This window comes from Dipodomys merriami, unplaced genomic scaffold, assembly GCF_024711535.1.
Source record: "Dipodomys merriami isolate MVZ:Mamm:240054 unplaced genomic scaffold, mDipMer1.0.p SCAF_5, whole genome shotgun sequence".
NCBI classification, from domain to species: Eukaryota; Metazoa; Chordata; class Mammalia; order Rodentia; family Heteromyidae; genus Dipodomys; species Dipodomys merriami.
In genome coordinates, this window is record NW_027206068.1 from 58,391,288 (window position 1) to 58,417,435 (window position 26,148).

At 37.9% G+C, this 26,148-nt stretch overlaps 1 protein-coding gene across 4 annotated transcripts in view; it reads right to left on the reverse strand.

Annotated features, from left to right (window-relative positions):
* The window catches only part of Grm8 (glutamate metabotropic receptor 8), a 716,785-nt gene that overhangs the window by 363,099 nt on the left and 327,538 nt on the right, over positions 1 to 26,148 (reverse strand). For all 4 annotated transcript variants that reach the window (XM_069996686.1, XM_069996685.1, XM_069996687.1 and 1 more), the window contains 3 exons: positions 9,772 to 9,907; positions 8,794 to 8,948; positions 7,194 to 7,331 (listed from right to left, as the gene is read on the reverse strand). In XM_069996686.1, coding sequence (XP_069852787.1) covers positions 7,194 to 7,331; positions 8,794 to 8,948; positions 9,772 to 9,907 — 429 coding nt within the window. The remainder of the gene's footprint in view (positions 1 to 7,193; positions 7,332 to 8,793; positions 8,949 to 9,771; positions 9,908 to 26,148) is intronic.

The following is a 26,148-nucleotide window of genomic DNA, read 5'->3' on the forward strand; positions in this document are numbered from 1 at the left end:
TTTTTCCTTTTTGGTTTTTTTTTCCTTAAATGTAATACTAGTTCTATGCATAAATGGCAAGGAAGCAGAAAACAATATAAAAAGCTTTGTGCTCTTTCAGACTCACTAGGAAAAACCACACATATAACTGAAAATCAATAGGGAGGATATTAACATGTTTACTATTGTGTGTAAGATTAGGCAACAGCTAATTTGTTATTATTTTATTCTACTTTACAGCTTGTGGTTTTTGAATCCTACAATACAATGCATTATAAAGAGCAAACAAAAAAATGTCACCTATGTGGCAAATATTCTGCAATAAGTAAATAATAAAATAAGTTGAGGGTGGAAATATCAAGAACAAAGTCAAATAAAAGACACCAGGGTTCTAGTTGTGTCTCTAAGACTAACACTGATTGTTTTTAATAATTCACTTCTTGGGTTTCTAATTTCCTCATCCAGAAGATTAGAGCATGATTTTGATCTTGTATTCTGGCTCTAAATGCTAAAATCTAATGTGTCTGAAATCAATGCCTGTTTTCTCCTCAGATGCACCTATTGGAATTCAATATGGCACCTAAGAAATGGCATAGAGAAGTTATTCTGTGCGTGTGGCATTTTATTTCCCAAGAACAAGACCACATGGTCCAAAGGCCACCTCAGAGTGCTAATGTAAACTCATTTTCCCTGTCGAAGTTTTACTCTGGGCAAAGAATAGGAATGCCAGGACACATTTAAATTCTGGAAAGAACATCTTGATATCCTTTCATTCTGAATCACCAGACCAAATTGTAGAAATCTGTCCCTCTTGCTACCCATCCAATGCTTTCTCAAGGGTCTCATGAATCAGGGGCAAATAAGGGACAGCTTTCTCCTCGCATAGGCTTCCAGAACCAAATGGAGGAGTAATGACAGGGCTGTACCTGAAAAAGTGACCCAGTTACTCTGGCACTAGAAAATAAACTGACCAGACTTTCCAGGAGCTAATTATTGAGCCCGCTATTTGGTTCACTGACAATATTGCTTGTTTGTGGGAAGAAACATATTTGGGCATTGCTTTTTCCATTACCACTATTTCTAACTTCATAAATAAGAATCAATAGGCCATTTCGTGTAGCATATGCTCACCACCATTTAGTATCTGAGTGTCAGCTGTATGCACACTAAGCTGCAATGCTCCCATCCCCTGGCTGAGAAATAAAACCTAGCAGATGAGGAAAGTACTTCAGAGCCTGAGACAAGCGTGTACATCTTTGTGAGTCCCTGGCGGACAAGGAGGTAGTATTGTTTATCTCCATAGCTATAATGCATTTGCCTGGCATATGGTAGGTTATTCAAATGAATCAACAAGTGAATGGATGAATGAATGAATGATTTAAGGTAGTATATAGAACTGACTGGAGTTATTGGATTGTCCAAAGGATGTGGTCTTGTTCTGTGTCTCAAGTATGGCTTCTTTTATTTGTTTGCTTGCTTGTTTGGAAAAAGTTCTCAGTATGTCATGTAGGCCTCATTATGCTATGTCTTATTATGTTGTATAGCCCTGAACACACAATTGTCTCATCTTAACCCTTCAGTTCTAGGATTACAAACATGTACCAACACACTTAGATGTTGTTTTGGCAAAGAAGAGCTACTTATATAATTCCTGGTGGAGAAATCAAGGCAAAGCCATAGTGTGAGCTGGTAGTACTATTTCTTAACAGTTCATGCAGGTGTGGGAAGGCCTCTGTAATATTCACCACTGAGTCTTCACTTGAGAAGCCAAAATATGGAAATGACAGTCACTCAATGAGTTAAACAATATCTCTGAGGAAAATCTCCATCACCAGACAAAATAACATTAAATAAGAGAAAAGAGAGGAAGAGAGAGGAATAAAAAGGAGACAATGAAGGGAGACAGGAAAAGAGTTGAGGCAAGAGACTTCCTAGAGAAACAGATTTGTAAAAAATGTGTGAAGGCAGAAGATGAAGATGCAGGTATTAAAGGAGTTTGTGAGTACCTGGCTTTTGAGGAGTAGAAGGCTTTCAGGCTGAGAGTAGAATTGGAGAAGGAGAGAGAGAGGTCAGTTCAATATCTATAAAATAACAGCCATTGCTACTGATAACAAGTATAAAAGAGCTCTTTTTCTTTTCTGGAGAAAGACAAAGGGAATTTTAAGTAGGATTAAGTAGTGGTAGTTTTCAGAACACAGCAGCTCTCAGAAGCAATAATAACTACATAAATAGCTAAGTAGATGGTGGGAATTACCTCACTTGGAATTTGGCCAGCGTATCAAAAGTGGGCTGTGCTGGCACATCTTTCTGGAAGCTTTTGTGAGAAGGGGGGTGGGGGTAACAGTTGCTGTGGAAAATCATCCCAGAAAACTATTGCGACCGAGTTAATGTTAGAAAGAGGATGTTCCTCACTGCTAGAAGATATTCTCCTCCTGAAAATTAATAAGACAGAAACCCTACACTGCTGGGAATTACTCTTTTTACCCATGTAAGAATATTGCCAACATCACCTTCAATGGAAGCAAATAACTATCTAATGTGAAATTTTGCCCAGCACTTTAGCCCACAGACAATGCTCTACTATATGTGGGAACTATGGCTGTAAGCAGTATCTTGCTCTCAGAGTTCCTTGATTTTTCTCTCATTCTAAATAGTTAAAGAACTCTCTGTGTGTGTGTGTGTGTGTGTGTGTGTGTGTGTGTGTGTGTGTGTGTGTGTGTGTGTGTCTGTCTGTCTGTCTGTCTGTCTGTCTGTCTACTAGGGCTTGGATTCAGGTCCTATGTGCCATCCCTTAGCTTTTCCTCTTAAGGTTGGTGCTCTAACATTTGATCCACACTTTCATTACCAACATTTTGGTACTTAATTGGAGATAAGAGTCTCATGGCCTTTTCTTCCCTGGCTAACTTCTAACCAAGGGCCCTCATAGCTCAGCCTCCTGAGTAACTAGGATTATTGGCACTGACACTCAGTAAATAAGAATATTTTAAAGCCAACTTTTAAAACAATTTTCAAACCATAGTCCCTTCTACTTATGAATGTACTATAAACTTTTCCTCCTAAGTATATTTGACCATTAATATACTAGATCTTCTTCCCTCTTGCCCCTAAACAGAAATTAAATCTGAGTGTATCAATAATTTGAAACATCTCTTACCATTTGGAAACTTTCATGAGTTATTCTTTCTTTAAAAAAATTAAATCAATGGATCAAACGAACCTTACAATGTTGGTGGGGGAGGGAGGAGTTGGGGAGGTGGGGAAGGAAGGAATGGTAGGGGAAAACAAAGGAGGAAGTAACAATGCTCAATGCTCGATAGTAAATCTATTCATTACCCTACTCATGTAACTGCAACCCCTCTGTACAGTATTTTTACTATATATATATATATATATATATATATATATATATATAATTAAATCAGAACATTTCATTCTTTATTTACTGTTGCTTTCTAGCCCCCACAATGGGATTTACACAGAAATATGCTGACTAACCCAGTTCTCTAAGGGTGGGTTTGTCCCAGCACCCAAACACTAGAAACAGCTGTAATTGATCAAGCTCTTACAAACACCTGCAACATCCATATAAATCAAAGGATCATAAAGCCGACTTGCCACCAAGTATATATATTCTACAACAAACTAGTCCAGTTGTATCTTTTTTAGTCTTTAAGTATTTAAAGGAGTTGCCATTTACCAAAGTAGTTTATGAATACAGTATATCTTGATCAATGTCACCCTTCTCAACATTCTCATCCATCCCTTCCCTATCCGCCCTGTCCCTCACTCTTCTTAACTTTGTAGGATATACATTGGACTCTTGTCTGCGTTCTCTCTTCCTTTGTCTACCCTTTTCCTCACTCTACCCCTTTCAAGTACTTACTTCCTGGGTTTTACTTTACTGAACTTTGATTTTGGCTTTCTAAGGAATTGCATTATTTAAGATCTGCCTTGAATCTACTCTATTTCAGTTAAAATATTTGTATACACTTGCACACCACCCAACATATTTACTTATAAGTTAGTAAGCTAAATCTAGCTTCCACATATAAGGGAAAACATGGATCCGTTGTCACTCTTGGCACTTATTCACTGAATAAGTCACTCTTCACTTATTCAGTTAACATAATTTTTGGAAGTAAATATCCATTATGTGCTATACATAGGTGATGCTAAGCCTGTGACTACATGCTTCAACGTACTTGGAAAATATGAGTTCTGCAAACAATTGATTGAAACATTATATGATCATATAACTGGTAGGAAATTAGACAAATACAAACATATGCACACATGCATTTGAATACACATATATGAGCTCATCTATTTTTTATAAGCTGGTACAATTTCATTACTACTGTCTAAACAGTAAGGTTTGAATTTGTCAAAGAAAAACAATAATGTTCAGAGTTCAAAATGAAGCACAGTGTAAAAATATCTCAGTGAAAACCATGCATTACTGGGTATAAACTCTCTCATAATCCTTCCTTAAACTAGCCACTCTTTATTTTCTGTTGTTTCTTAACATACATCATACCCTTCAATAAGCCAGACCTCTTCACACTGAATACCTGCCTACCGTACCCTACTCTCCCAGCTCATTTGGGAAGTTCTCTGAACACTACTTCTTGTTCTTAGACCCCTCCACTTCTTCTTCCTATCAGAGCACTCCTCCATGAGATTTTGGATTTTACATCTGGAATACCCATTTTCTGAATTTCCTTACTCTCTATGTCCAGAGTTTACATTTAAACTTGAAATTTCCCCTTTTCCATCATGGGTGTGTTTACTCATCTCCTTCATCAACCAAATTCCATTCTTTCGAGGTAAGCCCTCTTCTTCACGCCTCGTCTTGGGTCTCTTCAAGATCTCCTGCTACCTTTGCTCTCTATTTCTCTTCTAAGAGTTTCTTTTTCTTCTGTTGAGGTACCTGAAATTGTGTACACTCCTTTCTCCTTATCAATCTACACCCTTCCTCTGTCTCAAGTCTCTGACTCTACCCACCTTCTTTGATTTTCCAAACTTGGTGAAACAGCATCTTTTCCTCTACTTCTTTTCTTCTGTTCCTGTTGAGCCCCTCAGTGTTTAGGTGCCTCTCGCACACTTGTGCCTCAACCACAACTCTCTATGGCTTACAGCAACGGCCCTTGACCTGTCAACCTCGCCTCCCTGCTGGAGATGGAGATGGCCCCATTCTCAGGTCATCTCTCTCCCTTGTAAGACCACCATTGTTTCTTTTCTTGCTTTCTCCTTGTGACTCTTCTTTTGAAACTCTACATCATTTTCTTAATCCCATGTGGCAATTGCTTCTCTATCCTGGCCTTTCACTCTCAAATCTCCCTCTATGACTGCCTCATTTGAATGTCTAGTGAACACATTGTAGGGTTCCAGACCTTATGCTGCCACCTGCTGGGCAATTCTACAGAGCTGTTTTAGACCAAATCAAGTTCCCCTTCATTCTCTTGGATTACATCAGTTTTCTTGACCTTCCTGAGAGAAATACACCATTACAAACCTCCATCTTTTGCCCATCCCCTGCTCCAGTGTGAATCTCTAACGAACTATAAAGCTTACGTGCTGAGCCAGGTACCAGGGGCTCACGTCTGTAATCCTAGCTACTCAGGAGGCTGAGATCTGATGATCATGATTCAAAGCAAGCCCAGGCAGGAAAGCCCTTGTTTCCAATTGACCACCATATAGATAGAAATAGAGCAGTGGCTCAAGTAGTAAAGCACTTAGCCTTTGAGCACAAAAGCTCAGGGGACAGAGTCTAGGCCCTGAGTTTAGGACCATCACCAGAAAGGAAAAAATAAAATTAAAAACTCACTGAAGCATCCTTTGAACCTGCTCTGTCTGTCCCCTACCTTTCTAGCACTTGCACAGGTGGTAGCTGACCATCCCAGGAGTGCTGGGTAAATCCTGCCTGACCTGCTTGCCTTTTCTTTCAAGTGAATCCCAGTCCTCCTCATACTTCAGCCACACAAAAAATATATTTTTGAAAATTTCTCCCTTGAAACAGCTCTCTGAGCACATTCTGTTTGTCCTAAAAGTAAGCTAAAGCCAAAACTCCTCAATTCTGGAATTTCTAGAGAGAACTTCAAGACTATGTGTGGCCTGTGTCTATTAATTTCATCATCCGGCTCCCTTCTGTCACTCTCATTTTAGGTCGACTGTGAGCAAAAGAACAGGGATCTTAGCCCTCTTTGCTCACCACAGCTGCTCCTGTACAGAATTTGTCACAGGAGCCTGAAGTCAGATTCCTTTAGAGTGTAACACCATTTTTCACCTATTTGTCTTCTCTATGATTGTAGGTATGTCTCAACATATCACCTCAGAGGAAGTGAAACAGGGAAAGGAGGACATACCAAAACATCTGGGCAAGGGGTAAGGTAGATGAGAGAATGGTTTCTAAAAACCTTACCTTACCCTATGTTCAACATTTGTAGTTTTTAGCATACAGGATTGTTGGTAAAAATCTTTTTTAAAAGTCTTTTTTAGCTTGCTAGAAACAGTATTCCTTAACTATCATTTCCCATGTTTTCATTTCCAGAATATATATTAAAGATGGATGTTCACATTGAGTTTGTATCCTTGACCTTGTTATGTTTATGTACTGCTAAGTTTTACAATTCTATCGTTGCTTCTATTTACGTCTGCAGTCATATTATCTGAAAACAAATATAATGTATTCTTATACTTGAAGATGGACATTTGATATCATTGTTATTTTTAAGAACCTGCTCTAGAAAATCAAAGCATCACAAAGTGTGTAAGTGCTACAACATAGATACTATGCTGGATGGAAACTAATAGTATTGTATATAAAGAAAATGTATGGAAATGAGAAGCACTTGTGACCCATCAACCTCCCTACATTTGGAACTCCTGAAGAAAATTACTGCATCTTATTTATTTGACTATATTCCCACAAACTTAATGAAGTGCTTTCCCCCCAGCAGACACTTAATAAATTCTACTCAATGACAAATGAAATGCTGCATGCATTGTACAGAGTCAATAAATAACTTGTTGATCGACTGTAAAAACCAATAGACAAACTTAAACTTATTGAATAAGTTGTGCCTGCTTACCTTGCTGAGAAACTATAACAAGAGCCATCAGGAAATAGAAGACATCATTGGCCACAGAAAAACACCTCATATATCAGGTAATGCCAGAAGAAATGCATCAAGGGCATTTCAGTGGCTACCTACCTGTGCATTTCTTTATGTGAGTGTTCCTTTTTCCATGTGATCCTAACTTGCATCCAAAATTCTCCTCCCAGAATTCTGCAAACCACACATTTCTTCGATTATTGGCAAGAGTTCGGCTTCTAAAATATCGGTCGAATCCTATTTTAAGGAAGAAAGATGTCATTTTTTAAAATTATATCTTATCTGTATTGAAGAGGTGATGAGCAGGGGGTTACAGTTACGTAAGTAAGGTAATTAGTACATTTGTTTTTCATCATTGTTAACCCTTCCCTCATCATCTCCCGCTTATCCCTCCCTGTGCTCCTCCTCTTCCCCAACTTGTAATGTTCATATCCAACATAGTATCATGTGAGTGCAAAGATAACATTTTAATATTTTTCTTTCAAATTCATTTTGAACTGCCTGCAAACTGAATTTTGAATAACTATGCTATGACCATTGCAGGAGCAAATTTATAGAATGAGAGAGGGAGCCAAAATAAAAATTCACAACAAGGGCCAAGAAAGACTGATGAACAGTCACCACGTCCCCTCTCCCCAAAAGAGAAGAGTGAGAGAAAAACAGGGAATCCTGTAGCTATTACTGTCCTTCAAAACTTCTCCCTCTACTCTGAGCCATCCAGGCTACAAGTAGTGGCCTCATATTGCATTCTAGGTGTTCTGAATATTCAGATACCAACTCAAACTCTTTCTGTTCCTCCTTCTTGTCTTCTACCTCCTCCTCCTGCACCTCTTTCTTCTTCTTTTCCCTTCCTTTTTCTTCTTTTTCTTCTTCTTCTTCAATCTATCTCTTCACCTACGGATCAATATTCCAGAGCTCTACCCACTTCAAAATTGATCTGACCTATATGTTTCACTTTTAGATGATTCCCTAAAGCAATCTGTGCTAATCTTATGGGGCCTTGAGTAAGTGGGCTATGGGATTATCTTTCTCAGATAACCACCATACTGAAGGGAGATCATCTGGAAACAATGTCTTACTCCAAAAGATAATGTTAAAAGTGGGAATTCTAGTTCTTGTCAAAACTATTGGAAAAGATATATTCAGGAGATAGCCTCTTCCTTCCTTCCTTCCTTCCTTCTTTCCTTCCTTCCTTCTTTCCTTCCTTCCTTCCTTCCTTCCTTCCTTCCTTCCTTCCTTCCTTTCTTTCTTTCTTTCTTCCTTTCTTTCCTTCTTTCGTTCTTCCTTTCTTTTCTTTCTTCCTTTCTTTTCTTCCTTTTGATCTCTTTCTCTCAGAGTTGCTTAAATCTCTCCAATTAAATTTATTTATCATAGTATTACCCTAGTATTTCATTTTTATTAATTAAGCACTTTCCCTCCAAATATGCTAAAACCTTCCAATGTGCCCTTGGAACTATGCAAAATTAAAACACAATTATCGGAAATATCAAATACTAACTATAGTTCCTTTTTGTGCAGCAGAGGTCTAATGGATATGCTTTAAAACATGCTAGGTTAGATAGTTATTGAAAGGACAATTATGCCATCAGAGCTAAAATTTCTGTTCAAAGTCATCAATAATGAATGCCTTTCATTTTGTTCTAATATCCAGTTTTTGCTTTGGATTTTAGTTCAGGTGGAATGAAAAATAAGTCCTTACCATCAATTGATGCCCTTTTGGGCAGAATTGTGACGGCTCCCTCTGCAATCTGCTCCTGCTGATAGACAGGTGCTATTTTGGATCCCCAGCTATCTGAGCCGATCCATAAGAAATGCCCACTTTGGTTTAATTTTTTTGCTGCTTCCAATATTCTCCTAGAGGAATCACAAGAAAGAAAGCATGACATATTTATTACAGAACAGTACAATTATGCATGCTATGAGACCGGCACTATGCTTCGAATATATTTCACAAAGTTCATGACTAATGAAATCTCCAGTGTCATATGCTTATTTCTCATATGAGGTTCTCGGGAGGAATTAGGACTCGATGAGGTCATGGGAGTGTGGCCCCCAGGATGGCATCAAGGGCTTTAAAAGGAGAGGAGAAGACTGAGCAAGAAGCTGCTCTCCTTTGCCATATGAAGCTCTCCTCCATATCTTCATCCTTGAGGAAGGACCTCAACAGACAAGCAGAAGCTGGGACCTCTCTTGGAGCTCCAGAACGATGAGCTCAATAAAGTTTTCTTTATGAATTACCCAGTCTGTGACATTTAATTACAGCAATAGAAGCAAACAAAGACAACCACTTTATGAAATTAAACACACTCAAATAGGTCACAGTTAAACAATTAGTCAATCATTCTAACTGCCTGAGTCTTATCATTTCCTAAAGGAAATAGAGCGGGGACTTCAACTGTACCACACGTTAATTAGCCTTATCCTTAACCTTGCTCCATCTCTGTGTCTATCATCCTTATTTATCCCATCTTGTTTAGTCGGGTTTTGCACTAAAGGCACTGAAGATGTGGAGATAGGAGGCTCTTGTGTCTTTGCAGAAAGCAATCTGTAATTGCAAAGGGACTTAGCAATTCCGGTGGAATCTCACAAGATTTCACATTGAACATGCATAGGAGATATATTTGAAAAGGATGTAGGACAAATCTGATCCTATATACAGAAGAAAAGTAATCCGCACCTGATGTCATCCTCATTGGCAAACATAATCACTGCTCGAGCATTAGGTGTTTCTAGCAGGCGTTTGATAATTTTTTCAAATTCACCAGGTCTTGGCTCACGTGGGATTTTCTGTGATTGAGCAATGCAAACACCACCTATTGAATGCAAAAAAGAGAATTTATTTAAGATTTGTTGAGGTTAACTACTTTATAAAATCACAGGAGTCAGTGTAGTATATTTTTCTCAAAACATTCTCAAAGTAATCATGTTTGTGTACAAGGCAATATGTACATTTAAATAAGTGACGTGAATTACTCATCAATATATGAGTTCAGCTATTTTTTATTCAAATTTAAAACATCATTTTTGCAGATATATGGAGGAAAGGAGCATGCCTAAGTTACAAGCTAAGAGTCAAAGAGTAGAAGGAAGAGGTCTGTGATGATTTATTTAACATAAGCCAAAAGAAAACTGACATAAATAAGAAACACTAAAAATGTCTTACAGGTGAGATCCTAATTAAGTAACAATTTCATTTTATTGTGTGTAGGGTTGCATCAAGAAAGTCTCATGGATCAGTCTAATAAGATGCTATAAGACAAATGTCCTTCAACGCTATTAAGACACAGGCAACACACAAAGATGACATCCTCAGTTACATATGTCTCTACCATAAAAATCAGAATGGCTGAAATCATATCTTTCTCCTTCTTTTTTGAAAGGGCCTAGGCACTATCCCTAAGATTTTTTTGTTGAAAGCTAGAGCTCCAGCACTTGAGTCACAGCTCTCTCTCTCTCTCTCTCTGTCTCTGTCTCTGTCTCTGTCTGTCTCTCTCTCTCTCTCACTCTCTCTCTCTCTCTCTCTCTCTCTCTCTCTCTCTCTCTCTGTGTGTGTGTGTGTGTGTGTGTGTGTGTGTGGCTTTGAACTGTGATCCTCAGATCTTGGCCTCCAGAGTAGCTAGGACTACAGGCTTGAGCCACCCGCACCCTGCTAGAAATCACATCTTAATAGCATAAAAAAAAAGAAAGAAAAGAAGAATTAAAGGGGAAAGAAGAAAAGAGAAAAGAAGGATGGAAGAAAGGGAAAGAAAGAGAAAAGGAAGGAAGGAAGGAAGGAAGGAAGGAAGGAAGGAAGGAAGGAAGGAAGGAAGGACGGAAGGAAGGAAGGAAGGAAGGAAGGAAGGAAGGAAGGAAAGAAATGGAGACAGGGATTCTTCTTTGGCTTCTCCTTCTAAGATAATGAGAGAAAATTTGAGAAAAGGTTTCCCATAGGCTAGGGTAAAAAGAGAAGAAAGAAGTTCCTTCATGTTTCTGTGAAGTAGAGAGAAAACATATTCTCATACTAGAAAAGGAAGCAGTATTAGAATAGGTTTCAATTGCGTTATGATTTAAACAAGTTTCTTTTAGTCAGCTGAGAATTAAATCAACATTTGTAGAACCACTTCAGTAAGTAAAGGCATTTTTACTTCCAAACAATTGGCAATATCTTCAGTCACCCAACCATTATATGATGCTGTTAGACAGTTTGCATTCAGACTAACACTAGGAATGCACAGTGTAATCCAGGAGTTACAATCTAGTCTGAGAGATAAGCATTCCAATAAATTATGATAAGGACTATGTACTAAACCATGTAATTAAATATAGAATTGAAAAAATGTACCAAGAATGTGAGCACAGAGGAAGAAATAACCAAAGTGCTTGAAAAAGCTGGCTTTTAAAGAACAAACACAAATTCATATAGGGAGAAAAGTAACATGTTTATGGCAGAGTCCAAGGTACAAAAGGACCTAGTTTGATAATGGTCAATGGTTAATATTCACTAAAGATGAGGTTAGAAAGAAAATCTAGGTCCAGAAAGAGAATGAATTTATTAGTTATGTCAGATGATTTTGCTGGGATATTCATATGAAAGAGCTAAGGGTGTAGCTCAATGATAGAACCATTGCCTATCATGCATGTGTCTTTAGCCTGTCCCTCAGAACTATAGCAAAGAAAAAGAAATATACATACACTAAAATTTAATCCCCACTGTGATGATATTAGAAGATGGAAGTCTTTATAAAGTCAAACTGAACTTGCATAAATGAAATTACTGTCATGGTAAAGACACAGCAAAAGACAGCGGCTCTCTGTGAATCAGGAAGTCAGTCCTCACCAGAATCCAACCATGATGTCACCCTGAACTTGGACTTCTACCTCCAGAACTATGAGAAATGATTTTCTTTTGCTTAACAGCCATCCTGCCCATGGTAATTTGTCATAGCAGTTTGAATGAACTAAGACATCAGATAATTTAGACAGTATCCTGAAACCAGTGAGAACCCATTAAAAGCTCATAAGAGAGTTCACTGGTGATCTTTATATTTTGAAAAGAAAACAGGTAGCCATACGAAGAAGACATGCCTGGTACCTGATAATGGGTCCTGATAATTGGTCTCTAGTGTTCATGATGAGACGAAATGTATATGACAATAATGTATGATTGCCAAGTGCTACAATACTGAAGGTTTGCTACTAAGTTTGAGAACATACAAAATTATCCCAGTACTGAAAATGCTCTTATACACTTTACATAATGCTTTTCATGAGGAAGAATTACTTATAATTCTTAGATTGAGTTATGCTGCTATCATTAGTATATATCATTATATCATTAGTAGTTATGATGATCAATTCAATCTTCAATAGTTATTAGATGTGGGAAGCTCTTGCCTGTAGTCATAGCTACCAGAAGGCTGAGATCTGAGAATCGCAGTTCAATGCCACCCCAATGCAGGAGTCTCTTATTTCCAATTACCCACCAAAAAGCTGGATGTGAGCTGTGGATCAAGTAGTAGAGTGATATCCTTGAGCAAAAAGAGCTCAGGGAACATGCCCAGACCTAGAGCTCAGAGACCCAGGACTGACACACACATAAAACAACCCATAGTAAGAATACTAAGTAACTACAGAAATACAACACCAAAACTGTAATAACTCCCCAGAGAACAATAGCTATTTCAAAATATGATTGCCCTTTTAATTAAAGTGCCATGATTACTTAAGCATCCCATTAAAGACATGTTGTATCCTGAGCATCATTTTGAGACTACAAAACAGAAGAAATAAAAGTTGTAAAGTTTTTTATTGTGACTATTTTGGTGAGACAAACAGATGGACCAAATATAAGATGGAGAGGAATTCGTTTATTTACTCACTAAAGACTGGATATTTTTGTTATAAAAAGTTCAGTTAAGTTGGTTGCTGGTGGCTCATGCCCGTCATCATAGCTACTCAGGATGTTGAGATCCGATAATCTGGTTCAAAGCAAGCTAAAACTGAGAGACTCTTATCTAAGGTTAACCAGCAAAAAAACACAAAGCAGAGGTGTGGCTCAACTTGTAGAGTGCCAGCCCTGAGCAAGAAAACTAAGCAAGAGCTTGATTTCAAGCCCCAGTATTGGCACCAAAATAAATAAATAATGAGTACATTTCCTATCAAGCATTGTAGCCTCCTCCTTTGTTTCCCCTTCCCATCCCATCCTCCCCCCACCTCCCACCCAACCCTCCCCCCCCCACCAAGTTGTAAAGTTCGTTTTCAACATAATGACTTGTACATCTCATTGTTGCAATAGTTCCACCTGTATCCCTATTTAAACAATTTGTTTTTTCTTTTCCCCTTGACAAATTGTAACAACATCAAATACAGTAAAAGCAGGGGTTATACCGTGGGGGAGGGACATACAAAGCAACAAAGAAATAATCTTATAAATGTGTTAGAAACAATCGCATGAAAGAAAAAACATTTGAATACATATCTTAGGGTTCATTTCCCTAACATCACCTTATCTGACCTTTTCTGCTTGACTCAGATATATACTAGTTATTGCAAATAAGGGAAGCCATGGGACCTATGTTTCTTTGGGCCTGGCTTATTTCACTTAATAGAATTTTTCCTAAGTCTTTCCATTTCCTAACAAATGGGGCAATGTCATTCTTTCTGATGGAGGCATAGAATTCCATTGTGTATATATACCACATTTTCTTGATCCATTCATCTACTGAGGGGCATCTGGGTTGGTTCCATATCTTAGCTATGGTAAATAAGGCTGCAATAAACATAGTTGTGCTGGTAGCTTTAGTGTGGTCTTGTTTGTGAACATTTGGGTAAATGCCCAAAAGTGGGATTGCTGGGTCATAGGGGAATTCTATGTGGAGTCTTCTGAGGAACCTCCATACTACTTTCCAAAGTGGTTGAACAAGTTTACACTCCCACCAACAATGAAGTAGGGTTCCCTTCTGCCTATATCCGCTCAGCATCTGTTGTTATTAGATTTCTTGATTATAGCCATTCTAACTGTGGTGAGGTGGTATCTCAATGTTGTTTTGATTTGCATTTCTTTTATGGCTAGAGAGGTTGAGCATTTCTTCATGTGTCTATTGGCCATCCTTCTTTCCTCTTCAGAGAAGAAGTTTCTCTTTAAGTCTTTAACCCACTTATTTATTGGGCAGTTGTTTCTTTGAGGATTTGTTGTTGGGGGATTTAATTTTTTGAGTTCCAAGTATATTTTAGATATGAGACCTTTGTCTGTTGTATGGCTAGTGAAGATATTCTCCCAATCCATGGGGTTTCTATTGATCTTGCTAGCTATGTCCTTTGCCATGCAGAAGCTCTGCAACTTCATGCAATCCCATTTGTCCAACCTTTCTTTGATTTGTTGTGTTTCTGGGTCTCTATTAAGAAAATTTCGGTCTGTGCCAAGGAGACCTAGGGTTTCTCCTATTCCATCCTGTAATGTTTTCAGACACTCCACTTTTTCAAAATTTCTTTACTTCACATTGTATTTGTCAGCTTTGTATTCTTTTTTTGGAGGGGTGGAGACACTGAATATTAATTTATTTCAGCTGAACAAATACTTACAGAAAGCCTGCCCCAAATAACATTTTAATTTGTTTGGCATCTTATGGATATTTTATTAACCTGGAGACTGATAACTTTTCAAGTGATTGGAGTCAGAAGATTAGGATACTTTCTGTGGCCCTGAAACTCGTTTCTACTTTCTATCTTCCCATTTTTCAAAAATACAGACAACTAATCTATTCATAAGCACTCATGGAGTACTATGTTGAAGGACCACAAACATTCAAAAATCAACAGCCCTCAGGAGTCTTATTAGATAATTGAATGCTAAGAGTAAAATTAAATAGAAAACTGAAAAATTACAGCATAAGAAATATCAAAATGTAATTAGAAGTGACAAACAGTTCATCCTCCAGATAATCTTTGAGGTTATGTAAAGGAAAGGATATTACATACAGTTAAGTTAGACTTTGGTTTAAAAATCCAATGAAATATATTCAGCCATTCAGGACTTACCATATAAAACTCAACATCTACTGTTTGACTTTAAAAAAAACTATCTCTCCTGATTTAAACTCCTGGGGCAGCTAGAAAGAAAAGATGTTACCCCTCACCCAAGAATTTGTCCTTTACATCCATTTTCTGTATTTCACTCTGAAAGATTACTGATTATATATAATTCATGGAGCATCTTTATGCTGCAGGCATGCCCAATGCTGCAAGAAAACAATTTTTAAACCTTAGCACTTACAAAGGAAAATGTTGTAGGGAAGACATTATAACTGGTTGTTTTATAGAATTTCTTTTCTGTTTTCCTTGCAGCCTCTGTCATTTTTTCTCCTTTGGATAATTAAAGATAATTAGGTGAATTGAACACTTCATGTACAACCCAAGACATCCCTCCTCCTCAATCTCATCTCTGAGTGCATCACTGTGTCTAGCAGCAGCACTCTAAAGTTGGTATTATTCTCATCCTTTTGGTGACAAAACATAAATCAGGCTAGCCACAGCTTGCTAGAGGCTAGACCCACATTCAAAGTCAAAACTATCTAAAGTCTAAACATTTTTTTCCATCACCTCACTCACCCATAATTGACTATACCTGTAGCTTAATGGTTTAGTGGTTGGTTGCAAAGCATTGATGAATAAAACAGAGCAAATTTAAAGACTCATTTTAAAAACCCAGCAGGTTGTCCCTTGTAAATCTAATTGACAGCTATATAAATACAGTACTTCTATTGAATATTAGGAACTTAATTAAGACACTTAGGACTCTGGCAGACTTCAACTTTAGTGTCTAACAATTCAGATCAGAAATTTCTGATCATTCTGTAAATGCACGTCCTCAGAAGACATGCCTAGCTCTCTCATGGTCACTTCATTTTTGCACTGCAATGACCACAATAATTGTAAGGGTTTTGTTTTGTTATATTTCCCTCTCCCTCTTCTTCAATGAAAACCCATGACCACTGAACCTTATCTTTCACATTTATTGTCATATTCCCAATATCTATCACCATCTTAGTATACAGCAATTTCAACAGATGTTTGTTGAATGACATCTGCAAGATTTGAGATGGGCATTGCAGAGAGAAAGAAACTGAAATGGTGCAGTCCTGATTTCACAGAACTCTTAGTCAAGCAGAGAAACAATTGGATGAATATGAATAGACGGGTATGAAAAAATGCCTCATTAATAGAGGCAAAATAATACATGGATAATTCAGTGGGCTCAAACTAGTGTCTCTTCAAACTAGTTTTTATCAGGGTATCATGAATTAGAAAATGACCTAAGCATTGGTTTATTCATCTCTCAAGTCAAATCTTAATTTGCCCCCTACTAATACCAAGGCCAAACTTAGAAACAGTCATTTCAGAATTATTAACTCCAGGGGAAGTAGAGAATCATGGGTAAATGATGTCATGCCTGTAGACTGAGAGATGAAAGGCTTGTATGTATTGATTGTCAGGTTTAGGAAGAAGATAGAGTGGGAAAGAAAACAGACTTTGTGTCAAAAGATCTGAGGGTGGGTTCTTATACCCTAGTGGGTCCAAGTTTCTTATTTCTTATGTTTCACATTTCTGTGACATGGTTCATAGATCTCTCAGGAATGTTGTGAGGAAACAGAAGACTTTCATACTATGTTATACACTATTATCAGTGTAAATAAAAATGCCAATTGTAACTAGACAAGCACCATCATCCTTGTAGAGGAGATACATGTTTAGATGTAAACTATGATCTGATTCTTCATCCTTTATCGATTGTTCTAAATTCTAGCCAGGCACAGGTGGCTCACACCAGAAATCTCAGCTAATTAGGAGGCTGAGTTTAAGAGGAGGATGGTTAGAGGCAAAAACAAAAAAGCTCCTGTGATCCTATTTCAACCAACAAATCTTGGTGGGTTGGTGTGCACCTGTTATCCAGGACAGCCCAGGCAAAATGCAATACCCTAACCAAGAAATAAGAAAAGCAAAAATGGTTAGGGGTCTGCTTCAGTGGTAGAACACCAATTTAGCAAGCAAGAAGCCCGAATTGGAACTTTTAGAAGTCCTAACTCACTCATTTATGCTTATAGTGTAATACATAATGATATAATAATATAAACTGATGATATTAAAATAAGGTTGCTTCAGGGTAAAGGATGGGAATAGATAATTACATTCACCTCCTGACCTGCCATCTCCTAATTTCTACTCCAAAACTCTTACCAAGGAAAGTCCATAGCATTTCAAAGGTTTGAACTGAAAATTAGGGTTTAAGTCTAGGTTACCAAGGGAAGATGCTGCCAAAGGGAAGTGGGGAAAAAGGAGACATAATCAAGCTTAAGCATGGCTTATGAAAATTGATAAAAGAGAAAAAATTCAGATGACAAAGGATATTCTCAGGAACTTGAAAATTATGCTGAGTATACTGTTCTTCGTGGAACAGTGGAAGTATTAGATTTAGAAGGCCTTTATGCAGATCATGCAGCAAGTCACATTATAAAAGAACAAGGCACTGTAAAATGGAAGTGTTCCCTCCCTTGGCTATTTATATGCTGGTGTTTCCTAAGAACACTTTCTACAAAGAGCCAAGATAAAAACGTGAGAAATATAATATAGACATTACCAGCCTAGCACACTTGTTACCTAAAGCATGCTACATTCTTCTACAAAAGTGCTCCTGTGAAAACATCTTTTGTTTTTCTTCAGATGGTTTCTCTAGACAACTATTTAAACAAAATTCAACAGGTAGTTTTCAATATATCCCATCCATTTTTACAGCAGATTAGTTCTCTTCTATTATTTTTGTATATTCAGTCATGAACAGGAAGACTATTTTAGAGCACTGCTAAAATAATAAAAAAATAAATGTCTTGCTATCACCTTTTGAAAGATAGTATCTTATATAGCATAAGCACTGCATTGTATACTTCATACAATCCTAGTTACTTGGGTGAAAAGGTGGAGTATCATGGTCCTAGGTTTACCCAAGCCAAAAAAAAAAAAACAGAAAAACACAAATAGAGCTCAGGGTGTGGCTCACAGGGTAGAACACTTACCTAACCAGGTCCTAAGGGATGAGGCAAACCGAGATAACACAATTACAAGGAATGAAAAGCTATTTTACTCACTGAAGATTGCAATCAATGATATTTATCATTAGTATCTTCCTTGTGACAGAAGTAAAACTGGGAAAGGAGGCATAATAACAGACTCTCAACACCACAGGGAATTCTGCCTTCAAAGATACCTTAAAATAAGCCACAAAGGCCAAGCCAGTCCACTTCCATATCCAGCAGGGTTATCACTCTTTTTTTTTTTTTACTTCATATGTTTTTTTTATTGTGAAAATACTATACAGAGGGATTACAATGACATGGGCAAGATAATGAGTACATTTCTTATCAAGCATTGTAGCCTCCTCTTTTGTTTCCCCTTCCCATCCCTTCCCATCCTCCCCCCCCCCCCACCGCACCAAAGTTGTAAAGTTCGTTTTCAACATAACGACTTGTACATCTCGTTGTTGCAATGGGTCCACCTGTATCCCTATTTAAACGATTTGTTTTTCTCCTTCCCCTCCACAAATTATAATAACATCAAATACAGTGAAAGGAGGGGTTATACTGTGGGGGAGGGACATACAAAGCAACAAAGAAATAATCTTATAAATGTGTTAGAAACAACCGCATGAAAGAAAAAAAAACATTTGAATACATATCTTAGGGTTCACTCTTTTCTAAGTTAACCGAACTATAGGTTGTCCAGATAGCTCATGACACATTATTTCTGGGTATATCTATGAAGATATGTGTAGAAGACATATTTTAATTGTTGAATTAGTAAAGTAGATGATCCTTCCCAGTGTTCTTTGAAATCATCCAATCCATTTAGGACTAAGGTGGGACAAAAATGTGAAAGAAATTGACTTGTCTGCTTGACTTGGAACATTGATCTTTTACTCATAGTATTTCTGGTTCTGAGGTTTTCGAACTACATCAAGGGATGTAGTCCTGGACCAATAACTTGAAGTTGGCAGGCTAGGAGATTCCTCAATATCCACAACAATGTGAGCAAATACATCACAATAAATTTCTGAAGAACTCTGAAGTCTGAAGAACTTTAATGTAATCTTGGATGCGCCCATCCTAGGAAGAGGGAAGAAAGCCTTGTGTAAAGCAACTCTTTGTGGCCAAAGCATACTTAAGAGTAACCGAAACCTGGAAGCTCTCTACCTACAACTGTCCCAAAAGTGAGAATAGGTCCCTCACTTACTGGGAGCCTTAAAGGGGTATTTATCTTATATATAAATTGAAATTCATCAAGAAGTGAAGATATCATATCCTTGAAATGATAGGGTAAGTCCAAGTCCAATAATTAAGACTTTTAGTGTTTAACATTAAAAGTTGCCTTCTAAAGAGATTTATTACACAAAGAAGGCAATCTCTACAAACAGCACAAAAGTGGGATTGTAACTAGCACAGATAAGAGAATTAGGACCATAACACTCCCTGGTATTTCAATAGAAAAGTTTTGTGAAAACAATCTAAAAGGATAAAAAATGTAATTTTCAGTTTTGTTTATTTTTAAGACAAAAATCTCTATTAATGATGTATTGCAGAAAAATAAAATAAGAAACAATGCCATACCACTAAGTTCCAACTGCGATGGAAATAGAGGATTAACTTATTAGGATGAAATTACTTACAAAGCTGTTTACGGAACATTCAATGTAATTTGGGGGAGGGGGAAGAGAAAAAAAAAACCAGCACAGCTATTATCCATGATTCAGGCCCGCTCACTTTTTTTTTAAATTTTAATTTTAATTTTTTTTTGTGAAAATACTGTACAGAGGGGTTACAATTACAGGGGCAAGACAGTGAGTACATTTCTTATCAAGCATTGTAGCCTCCTCCTTTGTTTACCCTTCCCATCCCTTCCCATCCTCCCTACCCTCCCACCCAATCCTCCCCACCCCCAAGTTGTAAAGTTCGTTTTCGACATGACAACTTGTACTTCTCATTGTTGCAACAGGTCCACCTGTATCCTTATTTAAATGACTTGTTTTTCCCCTTCCCCTCCACAAATTATACTGACATCAAATACAGTGAAAGCAGGGGTTATACTGTGGGGGAGGGACATACAAAGCAACAAAGAAATAATCTTATAATTGCAATAGAAATTGCATGAAAGAAAAAAAAACATTTAAAATACATATCTTAGGGTTCATTTTCCTAACATCACCTTATCTGACATTTCTGCTTGACTCAGACATATACTAGATATTGTAAATATATGGGACCTATGTTTCTTTGGGCTTGGCTTATTTCACTTAATAGAATTTTTTCCAAGTCTTTCCATTTCCTAACAAATGGGGCAATGTCATTCTTTCTGATGGAGGCAATAGAATTCCATTGTGTATATATACCACATTTTCTTGATCCATTCATCTACTGAGGGGCATCTGGGTTGGTTCCAGATCTTAGCTATGGTAAATAAGGCTGCAATAAACATAGTTGTGCTGGTAGCTTTAGTGTAGTCTTGTTTGTGAACATTTGGGTAAATGCCCAAAAGTGGGATTGCTGGGTCACAGGGGAGATCTATGTGGAGTCTTTTGAGGAACCTCCATACTACTTTCCAAAGTGGTTGAACAAGTTTACACTCCCACCAACAATGAAGTAAGGTTCCCTTCTGTCCACATCCCCTCCAACATCTGTTGTTATTAGAGTTCTTGATTTTTGCCATTCTAACTGGAGTGAGGTGGTATCTCAATGTTGTTTTGATTTGTATTTCTTTTATGGCTAGGGAGGTTGAGCATTTCTTCATGTGTCTATTGGCCATCCTTCTTTCTTCTTCAGAGAAATTTCTCTTTAAGTCATTAGCCCACTTATTAATTGGGCAGTTGTTTCTTTGAGGATTTGTTGTTAGGGGATTTAAATTTTTGAGTTCTAAGTGTATTTTAGATATGAGACCCTTGTCTGTTGTATGGCTAGTGAAGATATTCTCCCAATCCATGGGGTTTCTATTGATCTTGCTAGCTATATCCTTTGCCATGCAGAAGCTCTGCAACTTCATGCGATCCCATTTGTCCAACCTTTCTTTGATTTGTTGTGTTTCCGGGTCTCTATTCAGAAAATTTTGGCCTGAGCCAAGGAGACCTAAGGTTTCTCCTATTCCATCCTGTAATGTTTTCAGAGTGTCTGCTTTGACTCCGAGGTCTTTGATCCATTTGGAGTTGATTCTGGTGCAGGGTGATAGGTAAGGATCTAGCTTTAGTTTTCTACAAATAGTTAACCAATTTTGCCAGCACCATTTACTGAAGAGGCTGTCTTTCTTCCATTCTATTTTTTTAGCTCCCTTATCAAATATTATATGGCTATAGGTCTGTACTTTCATTTCTGGGTTTTCAGTTCTATTCCATTGGTCCTGAGGTCTGTTCTTGTGCCAGTATCAAGCTGTTTTGATTATTATGGCTTTATAGTAGAGTTTGAAATTTGATATTGATATTCCTCCAGCAGTGTTCTTTCTGTTGAGGAGCATTTTTGCTATTTGGGGTCTTTTATTGTTCCATATGAATTTTTGGATTGCCTCTTCTATTTCCTTGAAGAATGAGGTTGGAATTTTGATAGATATCACATTGAATTTGTAGATAGCCTTGGGAAGTATTGCCATTTTCACAATGTTAATCATTCTAATCCAGGAGCATGGGAGTTTTTTTCCATTTTCTAAGTTCTGTTTTGATTTCCTTTTTCAAGTTTTTAAAGTTTTCATCATAGAGGTCCTTCACTTCTTTGGTTAAGTTAATTCCTAGGTATTTTATTTTTTGTGGGACAATTACAAATGGAGTTGCTTTCCTAATTTCAGCCCCACTTTTCTCATTGTTGACATACAGAAAAGCCATTGATTTTTGAGGGTTAATTTTATACCCTGCTACTTTGCCAAAGTTTTGAATCAACTTGAGTAGTTTGGGAGTAGAGTCTATGGGATTCTTTAAATACAAAATCATGTCATCTGCAAAGAGGGAGAGTTTTACTTCATCTTTCCCTATTTGGATCCCTTTTATGTTTGCATCTTGTCTTATTGCTGTAGCTAGGCATTCTAATACTAGGTTGAAGAGAAGTGGAGAGAGTGGACATCCTTGTCTTGTTCCTGAGTTAAGAGGAAATGGCTTTAGTTTTTCACCATTAAGTATAAGGATGGTTGTAGGTTTGTCATATACAGCCTTTATTGTATTGAGGAATGTTCCATGGATTCCTAATTTTTCCAGAACCTTCATCATAAAGGGGTGTTGGATCTTGTTGAATGCTTTTTCTGCATCTATTGAAATAACCATGCTGTTCTTATCCTTGCTCCTGTTGATGTGATGAATAATATTAATTGATTTGCGTATATTGAACCAGCTTTGCATCCCTGAAATGAATCCTGTTTGATCATGGTGTATAATTTTTTGGATGAATTGTTGAAGTCGATTGGCCAAAATTGATAATAAACACTGAACACCAAATTAAGGAAGTAAAGAAGTTCATACAAGATCTAAAGCAAAGCTGCAACAAAGAATTTGAAGCCATCAAAGCTGACCAACTAGAAGGAAAAGGAATAAATAACAAAGTAGAAAGTCTCGACAGCAGGTTAGACCATGCAGAAGATCGAATCTTGGGGATTGAAGACAGCCTAGACCTTATAGAGAAAGAACATACAACCATCCAAGACAAATCCAAGAAATATGAAAGATCTATCCAACACTTGGAAGACAACATCAGAAGGCCTAATCTAAGTATAATGGGTGTAGAGGAGCACCTAGAAACAGAAGTTAATGGTCTAGGAAATTTGTTTAACAGGATCCTAGCAGAGAACTTCCCAAACATGCAAAATCAAAGGGAGGGGCAGCCTCTGGCTCTGATTACCCGGTGAAGAAAGCCACTCCTGGGGCTGGCGCCTGAGCTGGGTGACTTTTCCCTGGGTGGAGCTGAGTCTGGCTGGTCAGGTTAGGCTCTTGTGACCTGCTAGATGACTCTAGATTTATTCCAAGGCCTGAGTTGGAGCTAGCAGCTCCGCCTAGCTTTGTTGGTATCCAAGATGGAGATCTCTGGTACTGGGGGGGGGGGGGGGAGGCCTTCCCTCATCTGCTCCCCGAGAAGGAGTGAGGATGTCAGGCTTCTACTCAAGCCGAGTCTTGGTTCCTGGGTCGTCTCTAGTCTGCGAACTGCAGGATGAAGATGTCTGCTCCTTGTCGGGTTCTTGCTGGTGTTGAGTGGAATCCGCTCACCCACAGTGTCTGGCTCCTTTGTCCCAGACTCTCTGTGATTCAGGTATGGCACCTGTGGGCGCTGCTGCCACCGTTGCCGCCGCGGCTGCTGGCAAGTGCTCAGGGCTGTCTCCTTGCCTGTATTTTCTCTCTCTGGCCTAACTCTCTGTCCTGTGAAGGCATACTTGGTGTGATTCTCTGGCTTAGGACTGTTCACTGGAACTCTAAAATGCTTTATGTGAGAGCTTGTTTAACCTCCAGCTTCTCTTCCGCCATCTTCCCGGAACTCTCCCCCGCTCACTTTTTTGGCTGATTTAAGCCCTCCATATTTCTGATCAAGCCTCTGTATGACTTGATAGATCCACATGACAGATTTTGGTTTTAGTGCATAAATATGCAAACAAATTTCCCATTTTATCAGTTGTTGAAGACAATATCTAGACCGTTGGTTTAAAATGATTGGTTAAAACTTTAGTCTCACTGTAAGAAGCTGCTTTAATTGACCATTTTAATTTAATGGAAACATGATAGAGTCATTGACTATTTGGTTATTTCTATGAGTATATCTCCAGATAATGAGAAAAACAAAATAACTAGATTTTTTTAAGATGAGAGGAGCACATGAGCTCTCCACCCCAAATATCCTTGGTATCATCCTGTCACATATTTCCGGAGACATAAGTTAAATAACAATTTATCTAAATATAATTGGCCCTTTAGTGGCAGTTGTATAAAATTGGTTCTAGGGTTCAAATAAGTGTAATCACACCTCTTGAAACAATATTTTCACCTCCTCATGTGATATACAACTGGGACTTAGCAGGAAAATGTGCAATATGATGAAACTGTTCAAGTTTGTCAGCTCAAAGTGCACTTTGTTAAAGGGAAGTTTTATCTCACACACCACTATAAAGAAAAGGTGTTATCTTTGCCAATATGGATTAAAAGCATAAAATGGTGCTCAGAAATCTGTGTTCACTGTTTCTTCCCCCTTTTACCCCCCCCCAGAAACACTTGACTCTTAAGCATCTTATACTTTTTCTTCTATCAAATCCCATATGGACTCCTATTTTTTGAGAGAGACAGAGAGACAGAGCATCTAACTATGTAGCAGAGAAGCAACAAGCACAATGCACTAGGAGAGGCACCTGCAGAGCAGACCCCTTCCGTGACTGTCTCCACATTGGATCTCAGGGAGATGCTAATGTTCTGGATAGAGATTTGGCTGTCACTTGCTCCCAGCATCAGTGTCCATACTGGGCTAGAGAAGCCACAGCTTCTCACAGATCCAAAGATCTGCTCAGATGGAAAGAATGGTTTGAGAGTTACAAATCTCATCTCTGATTTCAAGTTTCTTGGCTTCAAATCCTAGTCATTCTCTTCCCAACATATATGACATCTCTGTACCTCAGTTTCTCACCTGGAGATTGAGTGGATGCTTTCCAAATGGGTTATCTTAAAGGAATAAAACAACAACATCATCTTTGTTTTTTCTTTGAAAAAGATTATAGTTGTAAGTAATTTAAAACCATTAAAAAAACAACTCTACTCTATCAAGTGATATTCACTGGCATTATGTAGAGAGCCTTCACATTTCATTTCCCATACAAACACAGAAAAATAACTCTTTGCTGGGGCCTTGAATCTGCAGAAGGTTCTACAGTAACACAAGAAACACATGTCCACCACAGGCTAGCATTGTCTGAGGTATTGATCATCCTCCATGCTTGTAAATGTGTGTGTGTGTGTGTGTGTGTGTGTGTGTGTGTGTGTGTGTGTGTGTGTGTGTTTGTTGGTGGTGGTGCTGGTCATGGGGCTTAAACTTAGAGCCTGGGAGCTGTCCCTGAAATCTTTTGCTCAAGGCTAGCACTCTACCACTTTGAGCCAGAGCATCCCTTCCTGTTTTTGAGTGGTTAACTGGAGATGAGTCTCACAGGGACTTTCCTGTTCAGGCTGGGTTTGAGACAGTCCTCAGATCTCAGCTTTTTGAAAAGCTAGGATTACAGGCATGCCCGGCTATACCTACAAATTTGAAGTGTTTACAGAAACATAAATACAATACATGAGAAATTTTCAGGACAAAAAGAAATCAAAATATATGTAAGAAGATACTCAGGAAGAGAAGAGAATGTGAAAAGTCATGGTGGATTGTAAATAAGAGGAGAATAAAAGAACAAAAGTAAGAAACAGCAAGCCATTCAACCCAGAAATGTCCAGGGAAGATTTTCTATAAGATCAAAATAAAGAGTACCTGACAAAGTTTGAAGAGTTTTTGTAAATATGTAATATGTATTTGTATTTATGTTAATCATTTTAAGAGAGTGGTTTAAGGTTTTTATGTTGTTTTATATGTTTGGTTGGTTTTGCCATTTCCAAGTAGAGTCCCAGATACTCAGGCCAAAAATATAACAGGAAAGTCTCAAACTCCCTTTACATGCCCACATACCCAATATGAATAACTTGGGAACAAAAAGGAAAGTTCGTATTTTCCAGTCCATTGCTTGGGAAAATTATTATGTCTTGAGAGTATTGGGTCAAAATGAGCATTGTTTGAATTTCTCACCCATCCTAGATTTTAAAATCACAGTATTAGAATTTGAATTGAGCCAGTTCAGAATTAGTAAGCCAGTCTAGGAATTTATCACAGAAATATATCCTTTAAAGAAGTTAAGTTATAGAGGAGGATTTGTCTTAGCTATCCCTCATTTATTCAACAGCATGGAAGAAATGTGGAACTCTACATGTCAGATACTTTCCAACAATGAGTGACCACCATGAACAATAGACAAAACGCTGCTGGTTTCATAGCATTCACCTTCCAGTTTA